This window comes from Halichoeres trimaculatus, unplaced genomic scaffold (assembly GCF_033239565.1).
Source record: "Halichoeres trimaculatus isolate MK-OKI-2021-1 unplaced genomic scaffold, fHalTri1.1 fHalTri1_scaffold_1, whole genome shotgun sequence".
Taxonomy (NCBI): Eukaryota; Metazoa; Chordata; class Actinopteri; order Labriformes; family Labridae; genus Halichoeres; species Halichoeres trimaculatus.
In genome coordinates this window covers 20,253,428-20,276,486 of record NW_027437179.1, presented here as the reverse complement: position 1 = coordinate 20,276,486, position 23,059 = coordinate 20,253,428, and the positions used below count along the sequence as shown (strand labels likewise).

At 42.0% G+C, this 23,059-nt stretch overlaps 1 protein-coding gene across 4 annotated transcripts in view; it reads left to right on the top strand.

The window, feature by feature from the left end:
• plxna1b (plexin A1b) overlaps positions 1-23,059 on the top strand; it is a 219,433-nt gene that overhangs the window by 135,837 nt on the left and 60,537 nt on the right. For all 4 annotated transcript variants that reach the window (XM_074679135.1, XM_074679116.1, XM_074679125.1 and 1 more), the window contains exons 9-10: positions 665-779; positions 17,524-17,724. In XM_074679135.1, the coding sequence (XP_074535236.1) occupies positions 665-779; positions 17,524-17,724 (316 nt within the window). The remainder of the gene's footprint in view (positions 1-664; positions 780-17,523; positions 17,725-23,059) is intronic.

Here is a 23,059-nt window from a genome sequence, read left to right as displayed (position 1 = left end):
CATATTGGCAGAAATTTTCATACTAGCTTTACCGATAAACGTGTTTTTAAGCTTTTATCAGCCAATACTGATATTGTGCTGATAATATCGTGCATCCCTAGTTAGTGTATATAAAACAAGAGAAATACCTGCAGTGAAACACCTTTACTATGGACAATGCCATGGAAACACAGAAGAATATGGAATAATGTAGTTAAGAATTCAAGATTTCCTTGCAGGAACAGTCAGTGGTCAAACTGCAAATGCAAAACTACATCTCCAGAAAGAACAATTATAAGAAAATGTCCTTTTTTGGTGGCTTTTCAACAAAATAACGCCACAAGTGATCAAAAACAGGTAATGAGTGTGCAATATCCCAAAAAACTTGTCTGGCTCAAAGTATCTACACAGAATAGATTAACTCTTCTATTAGGATTGTGCTACTTAGGACAAATTTCTTAAAGTATTTACTGTGTTTGTGTAGTGCACAAGGTTTGATAAGTAAATACTTGAAAGTCAGCCTCTTTCTTACTTTATCATGAGGCACCAAATAACCCCGTCCTCTTTTGCACTGTCACTCTGTTTTGTCAAATGAGGCAATAATGCAGTGAGATGAATAATTTAGATTCAAGTTAAGAAACAGGTGGGCCTCTCTAACTCCCGCTCTGTTTTCTCTTGTCTCTAGCTGCCTCTCCTGTGTAAACGGCTCCTTCCCATGCCACTGGTGCAAGTACCGCCACATGTGCACCCAGAATGCCAATGACTGCTCTTTCCAGGAAGGCCGTGTCAACATCTCCGAGGTAAGAGTCATGCAGAGGGAACTTTGCATATTGCGGTTTTGTGTTGTGGAAAATGTCCAATATGCTGCTCAAGAGATCAACTTTTTGCTGAATCATTTTTTATGTGTACGTTATGTATAACCATAATTTATGGTGTGCATCCATGTATGTATCCATACTGCGGCTTTGGTGGTGCAGTGTAAGCTTAGTCATTTTCTCCCTCAAACATCACTAATAAAGATATAGGCATGAATTGCACAGAGCTGCATGCACACCTTTACCCTCACAGCTTCTATGGCTTCCGCCTCAGGGCTTCCTCACATTACCCTGCTATGTGTGTCTACTGTCTGTTTGTGTGATAGCAGCTCTTGGCACAGGGACAACAGCTTGTGTACTGTGCAGCAATAATTCTGTCGTGGCCCATAAGGCCATAAGCAGACCGGGATGAATGGCTGTCGATGGAAATACTGCCTTGTTCTTACATAGCCAAATGCTGCATTAGCATAAAAGCTAATATCAATCTCTCCAAGCTGCTGCTACAGCAGACGACACGCCAGGCATAACAAGTGTTTGTCAACTGCTGCGGTGTGTACGGGGATATTAGTGATGGACACACAGGCATGCCATGTTTTCACCCTGATTTTCTTTTTCTTTTTTTCTCTCACACACCAAACACAGTCATGCATACATTAACAGGCACAGACGGATGAAGTCAAACGCGTAGCTCCTCAGTGGAGTTATGGTTGTAAATCCACTGCACTCCCTTGTGACTGACAGTCATGCCTGGGCTTTATCTGATTGATACCTCACAAAAATGAACACAAATACACAAACTCATCCACACAGTTTCAGCCTATCTCCTGATGTTTGTGGTCTCACTCTCGCTGTTATCTCTATGCAGATTAAAGTCCCCCCTCCTTGTTGGCCGGCCTGAATCACCGGCCTTTATTAATTGGTCAACCTTTATCCAATTACTTTCCTCTTTATCTCTCTCTCAACCGGAGCTGTGCAGAATCCCAAACACTAGCATAGGAAACCACAGCCTCAGTGCCTATTCGAAACAACACACGAGTCCAGCCTTCACGCCTCACAGAGCTAATGTTAGCGGATTAGTGCGCCCATCTGCAAGACATGGGGAGAGCGCTGGCTAGCACACCCTGAGCTGAGAGCGGCCAGAGGGGCAATGTATGAATAAACAGGAAAGGCCTGCATGGACAAAAGAAAAATGAGAGAAGCAAGAGGCTCAGGGACACCTAAAATATGTTGATATTGGTCAACGATAGGACAGGAGGACACTTAGCAGGAACAGATGAAACTTTAAGTATTCATGCGAAGACTTCACCTGTGTGTCTGTTCACAGGCTGAATTTTAGTTGCTTCTGATGCAGCGTGGACATCTCAGTGTTGTATCTATATTAGACATTCTGTTGTAGAAATAGGATGAGACAGAATGACAAAGAAATGGATAGGATGATTAAAAGACTGAGAGAGCGGAAGAGTGGGAGAGGCAGCAGGCGGAGAGGAAGGAAGTAGGGATAGACAGACCGGCTGACAGTGGCATGTGGACAGAGAGACCTCTCCTGTCACCTCGTCTGCCCAAGAAACCACCGACCACATGCTCTGCTAGAGAATCCATCATCTGCTCTGTCACACACACACACGCACACAGTCAAGCAAGCATACACACAAACTCAAAGTCACACAGCTACTTTATGTTGTGTATTTCATGCACTATAGTGTAAAAATGTAAACACTCTGACAGAAAGATGCACACACACACGCAAACGCACACGCGCATGCAGTCGTTCATCATCCTTTTCCTAGCTGCCATATCCATTAGTTTTGTTCTCAATGCCCCAACAAGTACAGCTCTTCCTGTAGGCTAGACCTATCCTTCTCCTCTCTGGGGCCAATCTCTTGCTCTCTACCTCATCCCACACCATTTTGATGCTAGTTCACCTCATCTTTCTTCTCATCCTATTTTTCTCCTCCACCTTGCCTGTCTGTGGGTGGATTATATGCAGTTAAAAAAGGAGAACAGGGGTAGTTTTTTTTATACCTTAGGACCTTGTTTTTTTCCCTCTTATCTGCTTCTGAAGTGGGAATGTGTTAGCATGCCATCAGGGACATGCATGTGTGTGTGTGTGTATGCACACATATGCGTGCACTCTTAATTTAGACCTCAAACGCTCCTTTTTTTTCGGCGTGCTGTAGCTCAGCTCTGAATACAAATAGCAGTGTTTAACATGAGAGTGAAATGAGCTCTCCTGATAGCAGACATTTCACTCAGACCTTTGCTGCTCTCTCCTGCAGATGAACACAGTCGACAGGATTAAATAAGTCTCATCGTCAGGCTGTGTTCAAAGGCCAGATAGACGTTTTCACACAGGGAGGAGAGAGGTCTGACTCTGTGGGGTCTGAATGATGTTTTACTGACTTGGCAGGGGAAGAACACAGGGATAGAGGACTCAGATGTCCAAGTTCATGCACAGTGGGAGCATTAAGTGAATATAAATATGGACAACGTGTTTGGCAAAGTACTGATGTTAGCATCTACAGCCAGAGTCTGAACAGTGGGATGTGGTGCTGGATCAGTTTTACCACCTCTACCACTAACCTCAACACCTGTTTAACAAATATATAAACTAACTACATTGAAAGAAATTGTATTTGATATGAGGAAATTTGACATGAATTTGAATTGTATAATGTGAACTATCTTCAGCTGTAAATATAGAGGATATGTGCTTTATGATCTATATTTAAAGACAGTTGGTAGGAGAAGCTCTGAACTTTTTGGCTTCACTTTGGGATAGCTACCCTGTCCTATACCTTTTACGTCAGTCTTAAATTGAGATCAAGACCAACAGCTTAAGGGTGTATAGTTCATCTTTTTTTTTTAACCAGCATGATGAAAACACTCCTTTCCTAAACTTTTCTGATTCATTTCTCACCTGACACAAAAACATTTAGCTCAATGAACACTGTTTTTAAAATCAATTAAATATGATAGTCAAATATGAAAATGTTCCTATTGTCCATCCCAAATTCTTTCTCCTATTTCCCCATTCAGTTTTTTTTCTCTTGCGGTGTCCGACAGTATCTCAGCCTAAGGTAACCATGACAACCCGAAAGAGTGATATGTGTGATGCTGATGAGGATCACTCAAAATTCAGCCTGATTCCTCTACCATCTGCAGTTTGTGCATCTAGATTACGTGCAGTTAAATATGTGTTTTTGTCATCACCCCCAAAGAGTAAATTAAAATAAATAAATTAAAGGGAAGAAAATAAACAAACTCAACCAAGGAGTGTCATTTGTTATTGTGAAGCAACTGTGTCACAATTACAAAAGAAAGAAAGAGAAAGAAACAGATTAACCGAGTGCACAGGAAGGAAATAAATATAATGAGTGACATTTCCAAATCAAATATGCATGAATCAACAATGCCTCCAATGGCACAACAAACAAATTCTCGAATTAAGGAGCGACCGGCTGGAAAATTGCAGGAGAGGAGTAAGAGTTACTTTGTTAGAAGAACAAAAAAAGCTGGAGAGAGGAGTGAAGAGTCTGCTCTGTTTTATTGTTGTATTGTTTCATCATCACTAAATTTCTCTCTGTCTCTCTATCCTTTTTTCTCACCTTTCCTTTCTTTACAAAGCCTAATTTCTTCCTTTTTTCTTCTCCTCCCTCCAAACCCCTGGAGAGAAAGTCTATTTTGAGCCAAAGCCTTGATGAGTACTCGGCAAGGTTCGGGATGGTTGGGTGCAGCTATGTTAAGACATGCTTACGTGTTTGTTTTGCTGCAAGGCGAGGCTCAGTCTCACTCCAGCAATCAAGGCAGCAGTTAACTTGATTGTGATTTGTGACTAAATGTTTTTTTTTATCCCTCCTGAACTCTTTTTTTTTCTGCCACTTTTTTAACTCTGGTCCATTCCATATCTCTCTCTTTGTCTTTTTGATTTAATTTAAAAAGTAACACTAAATTTGTGTCCTTACTTTTTTAACAGTATTAAAGTTTTTGGTTTGGGCTCAGATCTAGAATGATGACAATTCAGAAGAGATTACTGTCGCATACACAAAATGAGAATTCTCTGTGATTCGTCTCTCTACATTTTAAGTAATAATAGCTGTGAGGAAGCAGTCATCTGCATCCAGTAGCTTTTCACACAGTGTCCTCCTCCACAGTTATCTGTTGTTTGTCCTTCAAGTCGTTTTGGACTGGAATGTGTAACTCCAATGACACATTTTTCAGTCTTTTATAAATTTAACACCTGCTTCTCATCTTGCCTCTGCCCCATGCACTAAATGCTTTCTTGCTTCTTCCCCCTGCAGCTCACACACACATCTGCCCACATAATGCACCATAGGTAAAACCACTTAGCTTAGCACAGAGACTAGAAACAGAGGGTAACAGTTAGTTTAGCACTGACTGAAGGTAAAATGAAGCTGCTCTTGACACATGTTGATATTTTTTGTCTCAAAATTTTACCACATAAGAGAAGAAAGTGGGGCTTTAGCCACGTTAACTACCACAGAGGTGTCAGCCTTCATGAGCTTTTAGCAAGGGTGCAAACAGGGGATATTTTGAACTGTTCCTTCAAATTGAACCTGTAAAAGACATACTTCAGTAACAGACTATGTCTTTACATGTTTCTCTGTCAAAGCATCGACATCAGACTCTGTTGCCAATTATACTGTAACAATGTGAGTGTGTGACATGCAGTCCCTAGACACTACTCTAGTAAGAGAGGCTTGAGAAAAAGCTTCACTCTGAACAAAGCTGAACAGTAAACATGAACATTTCCTCAAGTGCTGTCTGTTCTCCAAACCCTGAACAGGGCACTCACACTTTTAGCATCCAGCCTGTGCACATGTTCCCCTCTTTCTTTCTTTCTTTCTTTCTTTCTTTCTTTCTTTCTTTCTTTCTTTCTTTCTTTCTTTCCTCTTCCTTCTCTCCCTTCTCTCCCTCTCGCTCTCTTCATGGCTGAAAGGGTTATTTGTGATGGAGGTGTGAAGGCCCCGGACCGTGACATTCTGGCACACTGTGTTTACCCTGGCTGGTACTCAGACACTGAACAGAACACACCAACACACGCACACACACACACACACACACACACTGACACACACTCGAGAGAAGGGCATCCCACAGATTGTAGGCCAAGGCTGCTTCAGGGGCCTCGCCGTGTGCCTGGATATATATGTGTGTGTTTGTCTGCACTGCTTTAGCACAAGTGTTTGCGTGTGTGACTGTCACTGGTTCTTATCAGGACAAAGCACAACCAGCAACACAGGGCTGCAGGGGGGCACGTGGGTGAGCAGGAGGCTGGAGTGGGCGAGTGGTTGAATAATATCCACCTTATCCTTTTTTACTCCTTCCCTCTCTCCCTCCTTCTGTCTAAGTAATGTCTTTCCTCATCCCTCCGTGTTATCCTTAATATTTCTTTCCCCCTCTCTTCCCACGCAGCACATTCACCTAAATCACAGCCCTGCTCGGGTCTTTTTTTGATTTGGCTTCACTCTCAGGGCCCACAGGGTCCATTTTTGTCCATCTGTCCTTTTTTTCACAATCCCTCTCTTCATCTTTTCTTCTTGTTCCTCATATAACACGACACTCAACTTCCCCTTTTAATCTCTGAATTAAGTCTTTGGTTTTCCTTGTTTGCTCTTTGTTTTGTCATAGCTTGACACTTTTATTACACTCCCCAACATGTGTTTTTCTTAATATTAACATAAGACCCGCTTAAGCCATGTTTAATAAAATGCAAACAGTGCTTTAAAGAAGAAACAAATAGAGAAAACGGGTGGTGGTGGTGGGGTGCAGTGCACCACATGCAGTTCACCAAAACAACAGAGTCCTTCCAGTTCTTGGTTTATTTCGCTGAGATCAAACCAAAGACAAACAGAGGTGCTGTAATTGAGAACAGATGCAAACAGAGGGAGGAGAAAAAAGTAAAGAAAGAAACAGAGACAAGGGCAGGGAGGCACTCGAGAAGTCTGGCAGTAACAAGCAGCAGATTACATCCAGAGTGACGCATGTTGTTTTCCTGAAAAAACCTCCATGGTCAAGGGGAAGGGAGGGAGAGAAATGCGGGAACATGGAGAGGAAGTGAAGGCGACAGGGTGGATAAACCGCACGCTTTTTCTGCCATATCAATCTAAGCTGGGCTGTACTGGTCCAGCGTTTGACTCCTGGTTTGATTTGGAAGCTGTTGGCCACCTGTAGCTTCTCAGATACCGTCTGAAAACCCTCCCTATTCCTGCAAACTTTCACAGGAAACTTCTCACATGCTTGTCCAAAAGAAAATAATCAGATTTCCACCGCGGGGGAAATCATCATGGGATGATATCAGGTGTTTTGGCAACCTCTTTTGTTCATCCCTCTAATTTGTTAATAGAGAACAATGTGGTGAATTGAGGAAGCCTTGAGGGTTTGATTTTTTTCAGCACTGGTAATGTGATTCAGCCCTTCAGACATGTTGTACTTCTGTGCTCTTGCATGTGTGTGTGTACTTCCTACGCAATCGTACTGTTCACATCAGGGGAAGAAAAAAGGCAGGAGAGATTTGGATCCCGTCTTCGGATGTCATTGTTGCACACACTGGCACGCAGATGTGTTCACACACATGCAAGCTCTGTCACACACATGCAGATGTTTCAGCCCCCCCTCCTCTCTGGTTATTTTTAGCCTCACCGTCCCAAAGCTTATCTCCTTTTTTTTTCTTTCCTCCAGCTCCTTCCTTATGTTTTTTCAGCAGCTTTACCTAAAATTCCCTCACTTGCTCTTGAAGCTGCTCACATCGTGCTTCAATCCCTCGCTAACAGACGGCGGGGAGGGGGGGTCGCCCTGGCTTGGAGACACTGTGGAGAGAGCAGCCTGTCATACCCTAAGAAGTATGCTTCGTCAACAACTACACAAGGACAAGAGAGTTATATTTATGTGGAGGCTTGCTTCAAGTGTTGAGTTTATGCAGATTGGAAGGACACTTTCTTGGACTAATTGGTAAAGAAGTGTTAATCCTTCTATGACATTGAGAAAATGTAAAGCAGCAAGTTGAGCTCGGCACTGGCAAACGCTCGTGTTAGGTGTAACGTGGCTGTTAGATTATTCTCTCCTTGATGTAATCCTGTGTCACCCAGCAAGGCCCAGTGATGCCAGGAGTATCGCCCAGTTATGCCAAACATGCTGGCTGCAGCAGCGAATACATGATGAACCACGGTGGCTTAATGAAGAGCTAATGTGAAGTTAAGTTGAACACAAAGACACACAAAGGAATATGGTAGATAAACTGCGATTTACTGGCCATACTGGCCTGTGTTTTTGTGTTTATGCCTGTGTGAGCCAGTCACAGGTCTCACAGGTACTTTAATTATTCAGGCTGTATTAAATCTTTATTTCTGCAGACTTTGCAGCAGTCAGCCTACCTAATGGTGAACATCCATGAATTTTGGATTTACACCCCCAGACACTCTGTCAGAGAGAGGAAGAGATAAACGCAGAGTCACTGGGTGAAAGGGACAACGGCAGTTAGAGACAGAAGAAACACGCTGCAAAGTGAGCTGAAGGAAAACCAAACTCTTAAGAGCCGGCAGAGTCGAGAAGGAGAATGAGAAAGAGAGAGCAGGCATGAATGAAAAACAGTGACCGCCTGCTGTGTTGAGGAGGCATAGAGAGAGGAGAGGAGATGGGGAGCCTTTAGCGTGCTGCGCTGTCCAATCTCACAAGACCAGCTAACTGTCTGTTGTCATGTTGGGCTTTTTACCATGCTGTGTTAGTAAAGTGGCCTGGACTGATTTTAATACCAACAGCACTCACACCGAAATCAAAGACGGTCTAAGATCAACTGGTTGATTCACAGATCATCATATTTTTGGGACATGAAGATGAGCTCTGGTGCTTGAGGTTAATGTCTTAAACACCATGATATGGGTTAGCTCTGATAAGCTTCACATGAATTTAATATGCACCTTGTTAATTTGGGTTAATAATATAACCTCGTTGTTTGTTTGTCTGTGAACAACATAACTAAAAAACTAACGAAGGGATCTCGATGAAATTTTAAGGAAATGTTAAAAATGGGATAAGGAAGAACTAATTAAATTTTGGAGGTGATCCAGATCAGCGTCTGGATCCAGGATTTTTTTAAAGGATTCTTTATCATTGTGAGATAGGGCCGTTTTTAATCATATGTGTATATAACTTCACGATAAATGATCTAATTCTTTTACAAAACAATACAAGACAAGGTCACCATAATTTCTGACAGATGTAAAAGTACAATCCAGATCCTGACAATATTCTGGATACTAAGATCTGGAATATGAAATATGTACTGGGTCATCATAATTTTCAGCACTGTCAGGAAACAAATTATTGGACAAACCTGCAGCTAACACCAAACAAACAAATCAGTTTTGTTTTAAAGCTCAATAGGTGCAGATGGCCTGTGTGGTCACATTTTATGCTCCAAGTTAGACATAATTAAGTTATTTTCTATGTCAACTCGTTTGACTCTACCTGGTAGTCATATTTCCTACAGCGTCAATAACTACTTTATCAGTACACTGCTCAAAAAATACTCAATTTTAGTGACTGGTTACTCGTGGTGTCCAAGTCAGACTGACAAAATGCTGGATTGATTATTTGTCTCACCCATTTTTCAGATGTTTCAGCATAATGACAACAGGATGGTTTCTAGAGCAGGTCCTTGCTTGAACTGTTGGTTGTTTCTCTGTTGTTTGTTGTTACTCCCATTAATGAGTGTGATTTTAGGCCATGTTCATTTGTTTCTGTTTATTTTCTTAAAGGAACACTTCAGCAGAAGAACAACTAAGCTTTTCTTTAAGCAAAGTCAAAATTCTTATCTAATCTAATGATTAAAGCTTCCAATCTTTGCAAGCAGTCACAAATTTTTTTTATAGCTGCACAAAATAAGTTGTCAATCAAAATTTCATTCTGAGCTGCAAGTTAAAATAATTTGCTCAGTGTTCCCACTTAATTCTGATAAAAATAAATTGAGTTTGTGGTTTATTTTTGGTTCAGAGGCACGGTGTGTTGAGAGGATCCACACAGGCAGCAGACAGAGAGCGTATCCACCTCTGAAATCAAGGTTTGTCTTTGAAAAGCTGAAAAGCACTAAGTTTGATGGCTGCTGACATATCTGGGTTAGGATGATAACGGGGTGCTGGGGGCCCCCTCCAACCTCTCTATGCTATAAAAATCCATAAGGAGAAAAAAGATTTTCACATTCCTCCTTCCTCATTGTTTTTTTTTAAGCATAGTGTGCTGTGCATGTCGACAGGATAAACCGTGTAGGTTTGGCAGCTTGTAAGTCAAGGATGTGGGATTAGCAGATGAAATCAACATGTATGTGTGCCTGGGTGGTACATCAAAGCGTACATGTATGTATAGAAGGAACATATATGAAGGTAGATTCAGTCAAGCTCCAGCTCTGTGACACTTTGATAATCCACACTGAATAACACTCATGTCACATGTTCCTGGTTTTAATTTAAAATCCCCGTTCTGTGCTTCCTCATTGCTCTGCTCTCACTCTCTGCTTCCATCTACTCTCTGCCTCTCTCCACATCAGTACTCCTCTAGGAACGGTAGGACGTGGGCGGACAATCTCACAGTCCCTTTCAAGGTTCAAAGTCCTTTTTCTTCCCTCACTCCTGCTCTGTTCTACATGTTGCTGCCTTATTAAGTTGTTCCACTTTCTCCCCCCTCCCCAACCATAAGTGTCTGCTTGGTCACAGAGCATCTCTGGTTTCTGTCTGCTAATGAGCCTTCGTACTCACATACATTTTCTCTTACACTCACACACAAACCTATATGCACCGCAGCCGGCTGTTTGTGTGGATATTCCCCTTTAATAATAGTTGCATATTTGTGTACTGTTTGTTTCACATTGTAATACAATATCCTCCAAATGTTAATCTATATTTTACATTGAGAGACACGCCAGCACACTCCTTCTAATCTCCTTTGCCAGCGATTTAATAGGAAGACTTTTTTGTCTGTGTCCTCTCATCTCTGTGGCTGACTCCCAAAGAAGCGCACACATAAGCTCGATGAAACATGGCTGCCGGCCAGCTGGTACACAGGGAAATATGTGGTCTCAAATTTTGGCATAGTGATTTATGACATGTTATTATATGGCTTGTTTTAATTAGGGAATCATTAAGGAGCAGACTTCCATTAACAATATGGTAAAAAAAAAAAAATCAGCATAATAAAGATTTTGAAATCATGCAGTGACATTATTTATCATTGTGAATGTTTCACAAATACTGGTTGTCTTTGGTTTGAGTAGTGCTTTATTGAAATTGCTTTGCAGTATTGTGGAAGAATTATTTAAATGAAATGAACGGCTGTAGGTCGAAACATCACTACTGATGGTTTTATGTTAAATCACCTGCTAACACCTTTGCGACTATTGTTTAAAATAATTGTATGAGTCACAGTCTGTCCTATAAAGAATAGAGATGGACTGATATGGATTTTTTGGGGCCGATACCGATTATTAGTAGGCAGGGAGGCTGATAACCGATATTTAAAGCTGATATTCATTTCCATTCAAAGTGAAAATATTGTCGTAAAAAATTTTAACAATACAAACTCCAACACTCAACTGCAATCAAATGCATTCAAGCATGTTTATTAAACAGCTCCCAGGCTTATCAGCATGTTTTATAAAGGAAAATGAAAACTTGCAAAAATAAATAGCTAAAGTTTTCTACGGTAAATAAAGTTTTCCAAAATTTCTATGTAACTGCAATAAAACTGGACAGAATTGGGTTTGTGCTGCCTTTTACAGGCATGTAATGCAGTTGAATTAATTTTCTGTTTGGTGTTACATGACTGATTTTAAATGACCATCTAGGGCTTCCATAGTGTAAACAGGGAGAAATTCTGTGCAGGGAAGCATCAGAGCCAAAACAACACAGTTTTGAATGGGTTTTTATATCGGCTGTCGGATTAAAAAATAATCAGTCCATCCCTAATTAAGAATATAAAATAATTTGTTTGGCAAGCATGAAGTTTATCACTTTGTCTGGCACCTCTAGCCCCAACAGCATTTTTAAAGGCTTTAAAAACAACTACTTAGCTGTAACTAGTCTTACAGTTCATGGTCACTTCATAATGGGTTTTGAACATCTCTCTTAATCCATTTCAGCCTGTTTTACACACAGCTACAAAACCTTAAGACAGTAGATCTAAAATACATTTTTAAAAACTGCTATTTCATCCGTCATTTCAAACCTTATAAATGACACCTGAGTGTTTTGTAGCTTCTTATAAACAATCACAGATCACTGGCATGAGACAAAATGCCACCTCTTTAAGTATAAAGGTTACTTTAAATATTTCACTTTAATAATCCTAAGGTTGTCATCCCATCTCATTGCGCAGTCTAGCTTTAGTTTTTTGTCCGTACCTTTGTCCCCTAGTTTGTGCCTTCTACTCACAAGGCCTGGTTCAGGGGAGCCAGTTATTTTTTGCAATGGAGCTTGTTCACTTTTGCAGTGAAGCTGCTTATACTCCAGGTTAAATGATTTCACTACAGTTTTAAAAAACAGTATTAAAAATATGGGTCAGAAATGACAAAGATTGGAGTCTGCATTCCCACTGGAGTTTTACACAGGCAAAACATATGACGCTCCATGTCATCGAGGTTTAAAAGGATCCACCCGATGTCATATCGTGTGATATAATATTAATGTATGGTGGGTTATAACAAGATGTTGATGGATGGGACCCTTTGGTTCACAGTTGCAGACGGCTCGGGTTTTTCTACATGAGACCCTGTATCAAAGCCAAAGGGGGGGCATGTCGGCAGGAGGTGGTGGGGCATTCCATGCTCTTAATATACCCCTTGGATAGGCCCCTGTAACACACACACACACACACACACACACACCTAGACGCAGACATACAGTCCTTTATTTGTACCAGTGTGCCCCCCCGTCGCTCCTCTGTGGCCATCCATGCCATCTCATCCCTCCCTGGGGCTTCCCATATCGCTTTACTTCATTATTTAGGGTGTTATTTTTTCTCCTCCCTGATCTATAGTCCTCACATCACAGAGGCAGCTAATTAATTATGGATGGACTTAAGAAGTGGGGGTTGAGGGAGTGGGGGGTCTAAAAAAAAACGAACAGACACCCGCCTCATTACATATGCGTAGTGTTTTTGGAGCTTTATTAATTTATATCCTGACAGACTACGCCAAAGCCTTCAAAACTCTTTTGGCTTTTTAATTCATTTATTTATTTATATAGCATCCTGCTCCTGCTTTAGTCTTCATCCTCCATGCTCCCCCTCCACCCCTCCTCATCTACAGTATGCCATGATTTTAATCTCTCACCTTCTCCATATCTGCATCCACACACACTGTCTCATTATCTGCTTTTGGCGGATGTTAAAAGGTGTTTTGCTCACTTGCGAATCGAGATTATCTCATCCACCTGCTAAACACTCGGTCTATTAATAATTTTCTTCTCTTTTTTTGCATTTGGTGCGGATTGTGGTGCTGTGGTTCACATCAGAGCGCATTGAAAATGAGGGAAGGAATATTTTAGAACGCGTTTGACCTAGAATGACAGCTGCTATCCTTTGAGAAAGCTCATGGCGACATCCAGTGTAAACTGGCAACTAGATGTTGTGGGTATGATGTCAAAAAATATAGGTCATGCATTGTGTGATGGTGAGAAGGCTGCTGTCAGGAGTGATGGTTTCGGCTTATTGTGTCTGTTAAACATACGTATGTTTGAACCACAAGTAGGATCAGAGCAAAGCTATTTCCTCTTATTTTGTATTCAGGAAATTTTCCCTGAGTTAATATATACAATACATCTTTATAATCTGCATAATTTTATATGCCTTTACTGTTAACAAATGAGAACTGTGGCACTAGCCTAAGGCTGCAAAGCTATTGGCGGCTGTTAGGGGATAACAAACAGGCAGAGGTAAGGAAAGCCCTCTGGCAACTTGGCTTTGAACAGAAGTGTGAGCCTTGGATGTCCGCCATCGTAAACACACTCTTCAAAACATATACACTCATCTACATTTGGAAAAAACAAAGGTACAAAAACACACTTTTACATCCAAATCCAATCGGGGTGTGAGAGCCTATTTTACAGCTAATGGATGAGGTTTGTTTACCAGACTCGTCATCAGCTGTGGGCTTGGAAACAAAGAAATTTAAATTTGGCAGAGCTAGTTTCCTGCTACAGTTTTCACATCTGTTGGTGTAAGAAAAATCTCATGACACATCTAAAGGCAAAGACCTAAATCAGAAAATTCAAAGAGAGCAGCTGTTTATGGGCTGATGTTGTGGTGTGGAGAAACTATTTGTGGAATTCATTCCTTCACCCATCATCTCCACTTCACATACACGCTGCTTTACTGAAAATAGTTCCCTCCAGCTATTGCAGAGCTAGACAAAATCAACCAGCGGATGATGCTAGCTGCTGTCGTATTCAAAGAGAGGATCTGCTTTAGTGCAGGATGTGTACAGTGAATAATCTTCAACCAGTCGTGGTGTCACTCGTCTACCTTAGATTTGACTTTATCTGTTGACCCGACACATTCACCACCCGCTGCTTCTCCTGCCAAGATAGTACTCGCACAGTCCCTGATACACACAACGAACACACACACATCTCCATTTCTATGTCCTCTTGGTTTTCCTGAAATCAACCGGATGCGGTGTCACATCTGGCCACAAGAAACCGCAGCATCCGTCTTTCACAGATGAAATGAAAGCTGAGAAGTCAGGCAAAAAGGAGGTGGAAAAGTGAAAAAAAAAATCTGTTTCAGCTTCAAAAGAACCCCCTTGCTGAAATATTGTTTCAATGTACTCTGCGCTTTGTAGCCCTAAAGTCGGCTTTGAACTATTTTGGCACCTGTCACAATTACTGATGAAATAGTTTCTCTTTGCAGAGCTTTTTTCTTTTATCCTTCTCACGTTTCCCCCAACACCCACCCTCCTTCCTTTTCTTCTGCCTCCTTTTTTTCCCTGGATTCTTCTTCATCCACCTGTGACACACTGTGGTCATGTATTTGTAAAAACAGAGGCTTTCTGCACAAGATATCTGAACTCTTGCTACATGGCCTTTGTATGAACTATCACATCTGTCATAGTCTGTCTTACCGTGATACCAGGATCATAAATCCTCTAGAGTTAAGTGTCGGAGTTCTGATTCATTGACTTTTTCTCATCTCATTCTTTTTTCACATTGCCAGTTTTTTTTATGCCTAGTGTGGTTTTATATAAAAAAGTACTTGAGCTTATTTCAGCCATCAATGTCAGATTTTTTAAGTGCAGTTTACATTTGCTTGGTTGTACATTGGACTGTATGCAGGAAATAAAACTAAAAGGAAAGATGACTGTCAGAGAAAAGGACAGGCAGACAGCTGAGCTGACACAAAGTCAATAGACAGATGAATTAAACATTGGTTAGTTGCAACTTGTGCTAGAGGCTATGCTAGCTTCTGACAAACTGGCACCTACGAGTTAGCTATAGCAGCAGGATGCTCAAAAACATCCTCTTTTTTTGACTCTCTCTGCACCTCGGACGATGCAAACTCAGAGCTTTTGACTCGAGCATCCCTTTCTACTGAGACTTCAAAAGCCACAAGTGCAAATCAATCTCTTCTTTCTTCTCTGTTTGCCCTCTCCATCAATTTTCAAGCGTTGTCTGAGGCTCCAGGCAGTTAATTAAATAGGATATTGTCGGGGGGGTTCTGCTGTGTGGTTTGGATGAAGCTTTGACTCAAAGATGGAGGAAAGAATGAAAGGAGGGAGTGTATTAAAAAGACAAAAAGGGTGCAAAGACTTCTAGGCATTTCTCTTATGATTTAGGTCTCCTCACACTTTTGGATGTTCTACTTTTGCATCCTGTCTTTTCTTTGACCCTTCTTTTTTTGCTACTTTCTTGATTTTTTTCTTCTCTTTTTCTTTCTCTGCATCACCAACTATCTGATTTCCCTAGTTTGACTCTGCTCTGTTCCCAATTAAACTGGGCTCTTCTGCTTCTCTCACTCCCTTTATTTCCCTCACATACTTCTCACATCCCTTCTTTCTATTCCTGTTCCTTATCCTCTCCCTCTCCTCCAAACCTTACCAGCCATCCATTTTGCCTCCCCAATTTCATCCTAGTTGATTGCACATCAGGTCTTCTGTTGCCCGAGTCTTTCCCCTCTCTCATTTTGTGTTAGGCGCGTGTTTGTGTGTGTGATCAGACACAAGGCCGGGGCTAAGCAGCCTAATGAACAAACTCAGGCATTGTGTTCTGGCCCCAGGGATGCACTGTAGCTTCTAATGTACACCAGCTCAGAGAGAGGAGGGGAGAGAAAAATGCTCTGACAGCGAGCCAGCTATCTGCTTAAAGGAGAAGCTACAAGAGAGTAAAGTCGAGGCTGTGCATTGAATATTTTACGCAGGCTTTGGTCGATGTTATCCTATTTTGAGCCTCTCTTGTTTGTCCACGCAGGTATTTTTCCTGCCCTGCAACATCCAGCTCCTCTGCTCTCTTGTTACATCGTGTTAAACATGTTTCAGAGAAGGAAAAGTTTGCATGGTTGAGTTTTTAAAGTCATTTCAATCTCAGATTTTTTTTTTCTGTTCTGTTTTTTTAGGTTAAAGATTTCTCAAAATCTTTTACAGCATTTCTGAGTTTTAGGTCTTCTTTTCCCCTCATCACAAAGCATCCTCCTCCCTCCACATGTCTCCTATTATGTGAGTCACTTCGAAGAGTGTTTAGGTTACACAATGTGTGATTTGTCAGCAGATTTGTTATCCGTTTTGGCTCTTGAACGGCAGTGCAGGCTGGGTTAGTTCCACCCAAGCTTTAACTTATGTTGTATAAGATCTGTCATCCCCCACCCTCCTGCTCACTCTCTCCTTCTCCTTCTCGGTGTTGACGAGATTTGCATTGCTGCCAAAACATGGCATGAACTCTGTAATGACTTCATATCTTCCAGTACATGCCCACATGAATATTTAGGAACTGTTTCATGCTGAGTGGGTTGTCTTATTTGAATCTGCATCAGTAAAGTTAACAAATACTCACACACACTGACACGGGGCTCTTACTGCACATTAAAAAAACTAATTTGTTCAGATGAATCTTTGCAAGGACACACACACACACAAATCATCCAGGATTGTTGTACTCCAGAGCTCCGAGCAGTGGATGGGCGCCTTCCAAATGATCTAAACAACACTCTGTTGGCTCTGGTCAATATCAGTGACTGATGTGCACACACACACGGAGGCAAACACAAAAGTCATGAGCTCATTATTCCATCACACACATGGATGTAATACACTTGAGTCTATCTTCTTCCCGTAACAACGCAAGACTGTTTTGATTCAAATGGTGTTGCTGGCTAGATAATCTTTAGTGAACTTTGTGTGGCGCTCTCCTGCTTAAGTGTTGTCGTGTGTTTTCCACATCTGGTGCAAGGCCAGTGAGACTCTTGCACAATCCTGCAACACATATGAACAGTGCATCACAGCACAGCTCTTTAGACTGAGTGTGTTTTAGAAAATCTCGCATCAAGTCAGAAGTGTAGCCTGCAGCTTGTATCAACAAAGAAGTGATTTATTTCATCACCCCTGCCCTCATTTTGTAGCTTTTTTCTTTGCCGTTTACTCACTCTTCTAAATGCATTAATTGCCTCAGCCTTTGTGTTTCATAATTTCATCTTTTTGGGGTAATCACTGAGCATTTCTCTTGTTTTTTATCTTCAGGACTGCCCTCAGATCCTCCCCTCCACCCAGATCTACATCCCTGTTGGAGTGACCAAGCCGATCACCTTAGCTGCCAAGAACCTCCCCCAGCCACAGTCAGGACAGAGGAACTACGAGTGTGTCTTCCATATCCAGGGAGAGACGCACAGCGTGCCTGCCCTGCGCTTCAACAGCACCTCCATCCAGTGCCAGAAAACAGCGGTGAGTCCAAATCAATCGTATGAAAAGATTACTGGTTAACTGGTTGTTTTGGGGAAAATAATGAAGAGTGAGAGGCAACAAGGAGACCCGTATTAAACAGTGTAAGGTCATTTTGTTTACATCAAGCAGTCTGGTATGGATCAGTACAGTTTGGCACAGGTTGGACCAGTAAAGCTTGATCATGTTTGCGTTTCCACAGCGAACTGTGCCCCTCTTGGTAGCCAGTGTGTAAGCTGGATGCCAATAGCCGCATCAGCTGGGTAATAGCTTGACGGCATAGTAGCATGACACAGTGTACCCTGCTAATAAATCCAATGAAGAAGAAAAACACAACGCAGTAAACAAAGAGCAACAATGGAAGACAACTGTGATTGACCATGGCACGCTGTTTCATGATGCCATTTTACAAACAAATAAAAAAAAGATATCTTCATAGTCGACTGGGGATTTAAACATGACAGGATTTTGAATTGTTCTTTATTACCACTGTCGCACGGGAAGTGTGCAACGGAGTCAGATGTGGGGTCAGATCAGTATGTCTGGCACCCTAACAGAAGGGTATCAGAAAGTAGGACGGTAGAGGTCCGAAAATATGGGAACTTGTCCCAGTTATAGTAACAGGGTAGGTAATGCCACAAAATGGATGACCTACCAAGAAAAAACAAACTGAACAGCTAGGTGAACTGCTACTACAGACAAAACTTTCTGACAGCTGTACAGACAGGACTCTGAATAATTCTTGGAGTCTTTACGGCCTAAAAGCAAAGTCATTGAGAACTAAAGCTCCTGTCTAAATCAGAGCAACGAGGTTTGTGAATCATGATCCTGGTAAGAACATTGACTTAGTCAGGCTTTAAATAATGGCCTACTACAACTAATGAGCACTTTAGACACTAACATACTCATTGTCCTGATGGATCACCACACTCCACTTGGACACTGGCTGGCTCACAAGCTATATAAATGACCCTTGACTGATCTTAGATAGATAATTAAAACTGATGACAAGGTTTCACACAGACTTGATTTGAATTGGGGAACACTTAAAATAATCATTTGCTAAAACAGATTTTCCCAGATTGTTTTATGGTTAAAATAGTAAAAGATGATCATTTTAGAAGAAGTTTTTATGATAAACATTTTTTGTGTATGTGTAGGATTTACAGGTAATCATGGGAGCGTGTGCATGCCTGGTTTGTGTGTTGAAATATGGTTGTGCAAATGTATATGTGTGTGAGTGTGGGTGTGTGCGTGTTTGTGAGGCTTCAAACTAGCGTGACAGATAAGAGGTAGCTAGCGTCTCGCTTCACTGAGGCTGAAAATGTGAAGAGGAAGTCTGTCTCTGAACCTAGTTGGGAGCAGATTGATCATGTTTACACCTCCAATCTCTCTTTCTCTTTCTCCTTCAGTCTTCTTGCTCCCTCCTTCCTCTCTCTGCAAGAGGAGCTCATATTTCTCTCTTCCTCCCTTCCTCTGTCTGTTGTACTTTCTCTTCTAGTCATTCCCCACTTTCACTGTAGCATCCTTGTCTGTCATACTCTTGCTTCTGCAGCCTTTGTTGCCACATCTCTCACCATCTCAGCACAGAACTTAATGCAACAAAACAGCTTGAGAAGAGGGCTGGTGCTGTTAATATTGTTGCAGACGAGAGTGTAGAAATAGCCCCTGACTTGTGGTACATGAAAGACAATGTTAGAAAAAGAGACAGAAATTTAATGTCTTGTTAAAGAGCTATAGCCCCTTCAATACCTTTTCTGTGTGATTCACCTTGTCATTCCAGTCGCAAGTCGATGCAGGCACACAGGTAATAGGAGCCACACTTAGGAAACGCACTGTCTCTGGGCAGCCCCTGTGACAGCTAGCACAGCATTTGATTCTGCCCGTATTGACGAGCAGTCTTCAGGTGCTGGAACACACTAGCAAGTTGTTTGTGAAGGCAGGGCTAATTAGCCAGCGATAGGGTTGTCTGTCCACAGAGATGTCTGTTTATTGACTGTTTATTGTAGCTGCAAGGGCAGTGCTAATCAGCAGCAGCGCTTGGCCCCGGCCAAAAGCTGAATTTCTTCATTTGATGTCCACAAAGCAGACATGCTAGCAGCAATTAGCCTGAGGGTGTCAGCACTTAGCCCTTGTTTGCAGTTAGCTGTGCCAACTTGACTGCACTTCCAGATATTGATGCATCATGTGCATCAACTCTTTTCGTGAGGCTGTAGTTAGATGCAGTGGATAAAAAAGATGCCAGCTGCATGAACTCGCCATTAAGGCATAATTCATCCCAGGCTGAGCTTATGAGCATAATTATGTGTCATAAATTATTAGGATGGGAGTCTTATTATAGCTCCAGAGCAGTATTTCAAAAGAATGAGCGTCTTAAATATTAGTTTATCCGTTTATAGACCTTCATATCTCTACTTTTCACGCCACCCCCCCCTCTATGTTTGTTCCTTCTTTGACAGTGTTCAGCACCAACTTAATGAATCATGTATGACTCTGCAGTAGAAATAGACTTCATCTGTTATTCTGCGTACACACTGCTGCCTCCTTGGTTTGCAGGCACACTGCTATGGGGAGAGGGGTTAATCAGTGTCTGTGCGTGTGTGCACATGTGCATCCTTCAATATGCCTCTGGCTATGGATCCCAGGATAGCTGTGTATGTGGGTGTTTGGGTGTACAGTTTCATTATAGCACTGCAAGAACACTGCTGGGGAGGGCTTTGCTAATCAATGGGATAAACACAGGGGTGCTAATCCACAGTTTAGCCTTGGCTGAAGATACACATGAGTGTTTACCACCGCGTCAGATTGACACTCACTCTCTAACTCTCGAGGACGATGAGGATGAAGGCTGAGACAAGAGATATGTGGCAAGAGTTCCTGTAGAGTAATAAAGGAGAGGTGAGTGAAAGAGAGAGGACATGTTACCTCGAGGTCAAGAAGACAGAGGATACATGTAGAGGGAGAGGAGGATGAGAAAAACAAAGGATGTAACACTAGACAGCAGAGGAAACACGTAAAAAATGGAGATGAGAGACTTTCTAAGGAAATTGGAGCATAGCAGACAATTTCAGGTGAGATGAATGTAGAAGAGTGAGAGGGAGAGTAATATTGAAAAGAACAGAGACGGGATAAAAAGATGAGAGGTTGCGAGGGAGAAAATCAGCTCAAAAGTCTCTCCTGAGGCCAAAACTCATTCTCCTCTCTTTCATACAATATCATCATACTGTCTAAAGGAAGATGACTATCCACAGGAAATTCAGGATATTCACAGTCATATCATGTTTAAACTCTAGTTTCCCATACATTACTCCTTTTACAGTGGCCGTTATAACTCAATACTCTTACATCGTCTTCCCTAACAGGAGACTGTCAATAATCTACTGTGTATGTGACACACATGATATATGATAGTGTATCTTGACCTCGCTGGATATTGACTTTCTATATCTGCTTATGGGGGAAAAATGTTGGTGCTATGGTGTTTCTGTATAAGGTTACTGTACATAACAAGTGATCCCAGAGGGGGAAAAGCAAGCATATCACAAGACATAAGAAAGAATGCAGCACTTAGAAAAGCCTGTATTATTTTTGCAAGTAGAGGCAAGAAAAAAGGTTGATGGAACAATGTCCAAGGTGCAAAGACTTTGAAGAATCATACGCTAAGAGTCTGGATTTTAAAAGTGCTCAAAGCTCTGAATTTTGCGGTGTCAAACTTGGAAAATGTTCACACTGTGGAAAATATGTTTGATACTCTCTTTTCCATTCTCACTTTGAAGTCGGATACTTTGCCAAAACTAGTAACTCAACATTTTTGGAACCTGTGAAGTTGATGAAATGGCAGATTGTCCAAGGTCCTATAGCAAGTGAAGAGGAGAAGACTGCTGATCATTTTGGGTTGTGTTCTTTTTTTTTTTTAAAAAAAAAGGACTCCATATTTCAAAGTGCCAAACAAGCCCACATTACCACTGACACATACAGAGCCATCCGCCAGGCCGTATGGTAGCAGTTAACTCCGGTCAGCAGAAACCACAACAACAAGCTGGTGTCTACAACGGTTCCTTCCGGTTTCCTGACCCAGCCCAGGCACCTTCCTCGTGTGTGCGGCCCAATCAGAGGTTGAGGTGAGGGTGCAAGGGCGAATGAGATGCTGAGCTGTGGGCTGGGAAGTCAGGCTCAGATCACCAGAGGGGTCATGGGAGCGAACAAACACATGTACACACAATGCTTGCACACACATATGATCACACTTTGGGGTCAGTGAGGCTGATGGAGCACAGCTGGGCTCTGTTGGAAGACCAGGGTTGGGAGAACTACTCCAGAATTGTCCTTTTTCACTTCCTGTCTCCCCTTGTTCTTCGCTTTTTGCTCGTTCTTACCTTTGTTACGCTATTTTTCCTCGTCTTGATCCTTCTTTCTTGTTACTCCCTGGAGGGCAGGAATAAGAGGACAGATAATATCAGCGCGGGCCTTACACCATTACCTTCCGTCTGATAAACCACTCAGCTACTCCATCACCGTCTTCCTCTCACTCCTTCATTGGGTGGAAAAAAAACAGACATTGGGGCAGCAGGGGAAAATCTAGTTTGGGCGAGGGTGTGTGTCTGTGTGTTACTCTGCTGTGTGTAGAGAGAGCAGCTGTTTGTTAAAGGAGAAATGGGAAGTATCAGGGGTCCTGATGGCATCCAATTAAGGCAGATAAAATGATGATGAATTGCAGGCAGGCAGCAGAGACGGACGCTCCTGTGTGAGTGTGAGCACACACACACACTAATACACAAAGACAGGAAGATGGCAGGAGGAAACCGAGAAAGAAACCTTTTAGATATGAAAAAGAAAGGAGAGAAGGGAGAGATGTAGGATAAAAGAAAAATGAAGGCAAATAAATATGAGGAAGGAAGAGCAGGGGATTGAGAGAGGAAGAATTATCTGCTTCCCTCCGATGGGAAACGAGAGAAGGGTGGCAGACAAGAAAGATGGATAGATAGATGAATAGATGGGTGGATGGAGCAAATGGAGGTCTGCAGAAGAGGCCAAACATGTCTGCAGGGAGAGCGCTTAATACAAGCCACACTGGTCTAATAGTGTCATACAACCCTCACATGGTGTGTTAGAGCAAGAGGGTGAGGACGGAGGGAGATGATGCAAACTTTGGCTTGACTTTCGAAGACTTTCTGGAGTTTGGAGGATTTGTTAAAATATGTATCAGAGTGTAAAGACTGCAAATGATGAATTATGGAAAATAAACTTTCATTTTAAATAAATGATCGTGCAGGAAAATACACACACGCAGTGCCAAAGGTGGCAGAGACGAGACTAATGAGGGCCTTTGCGCTGGTCG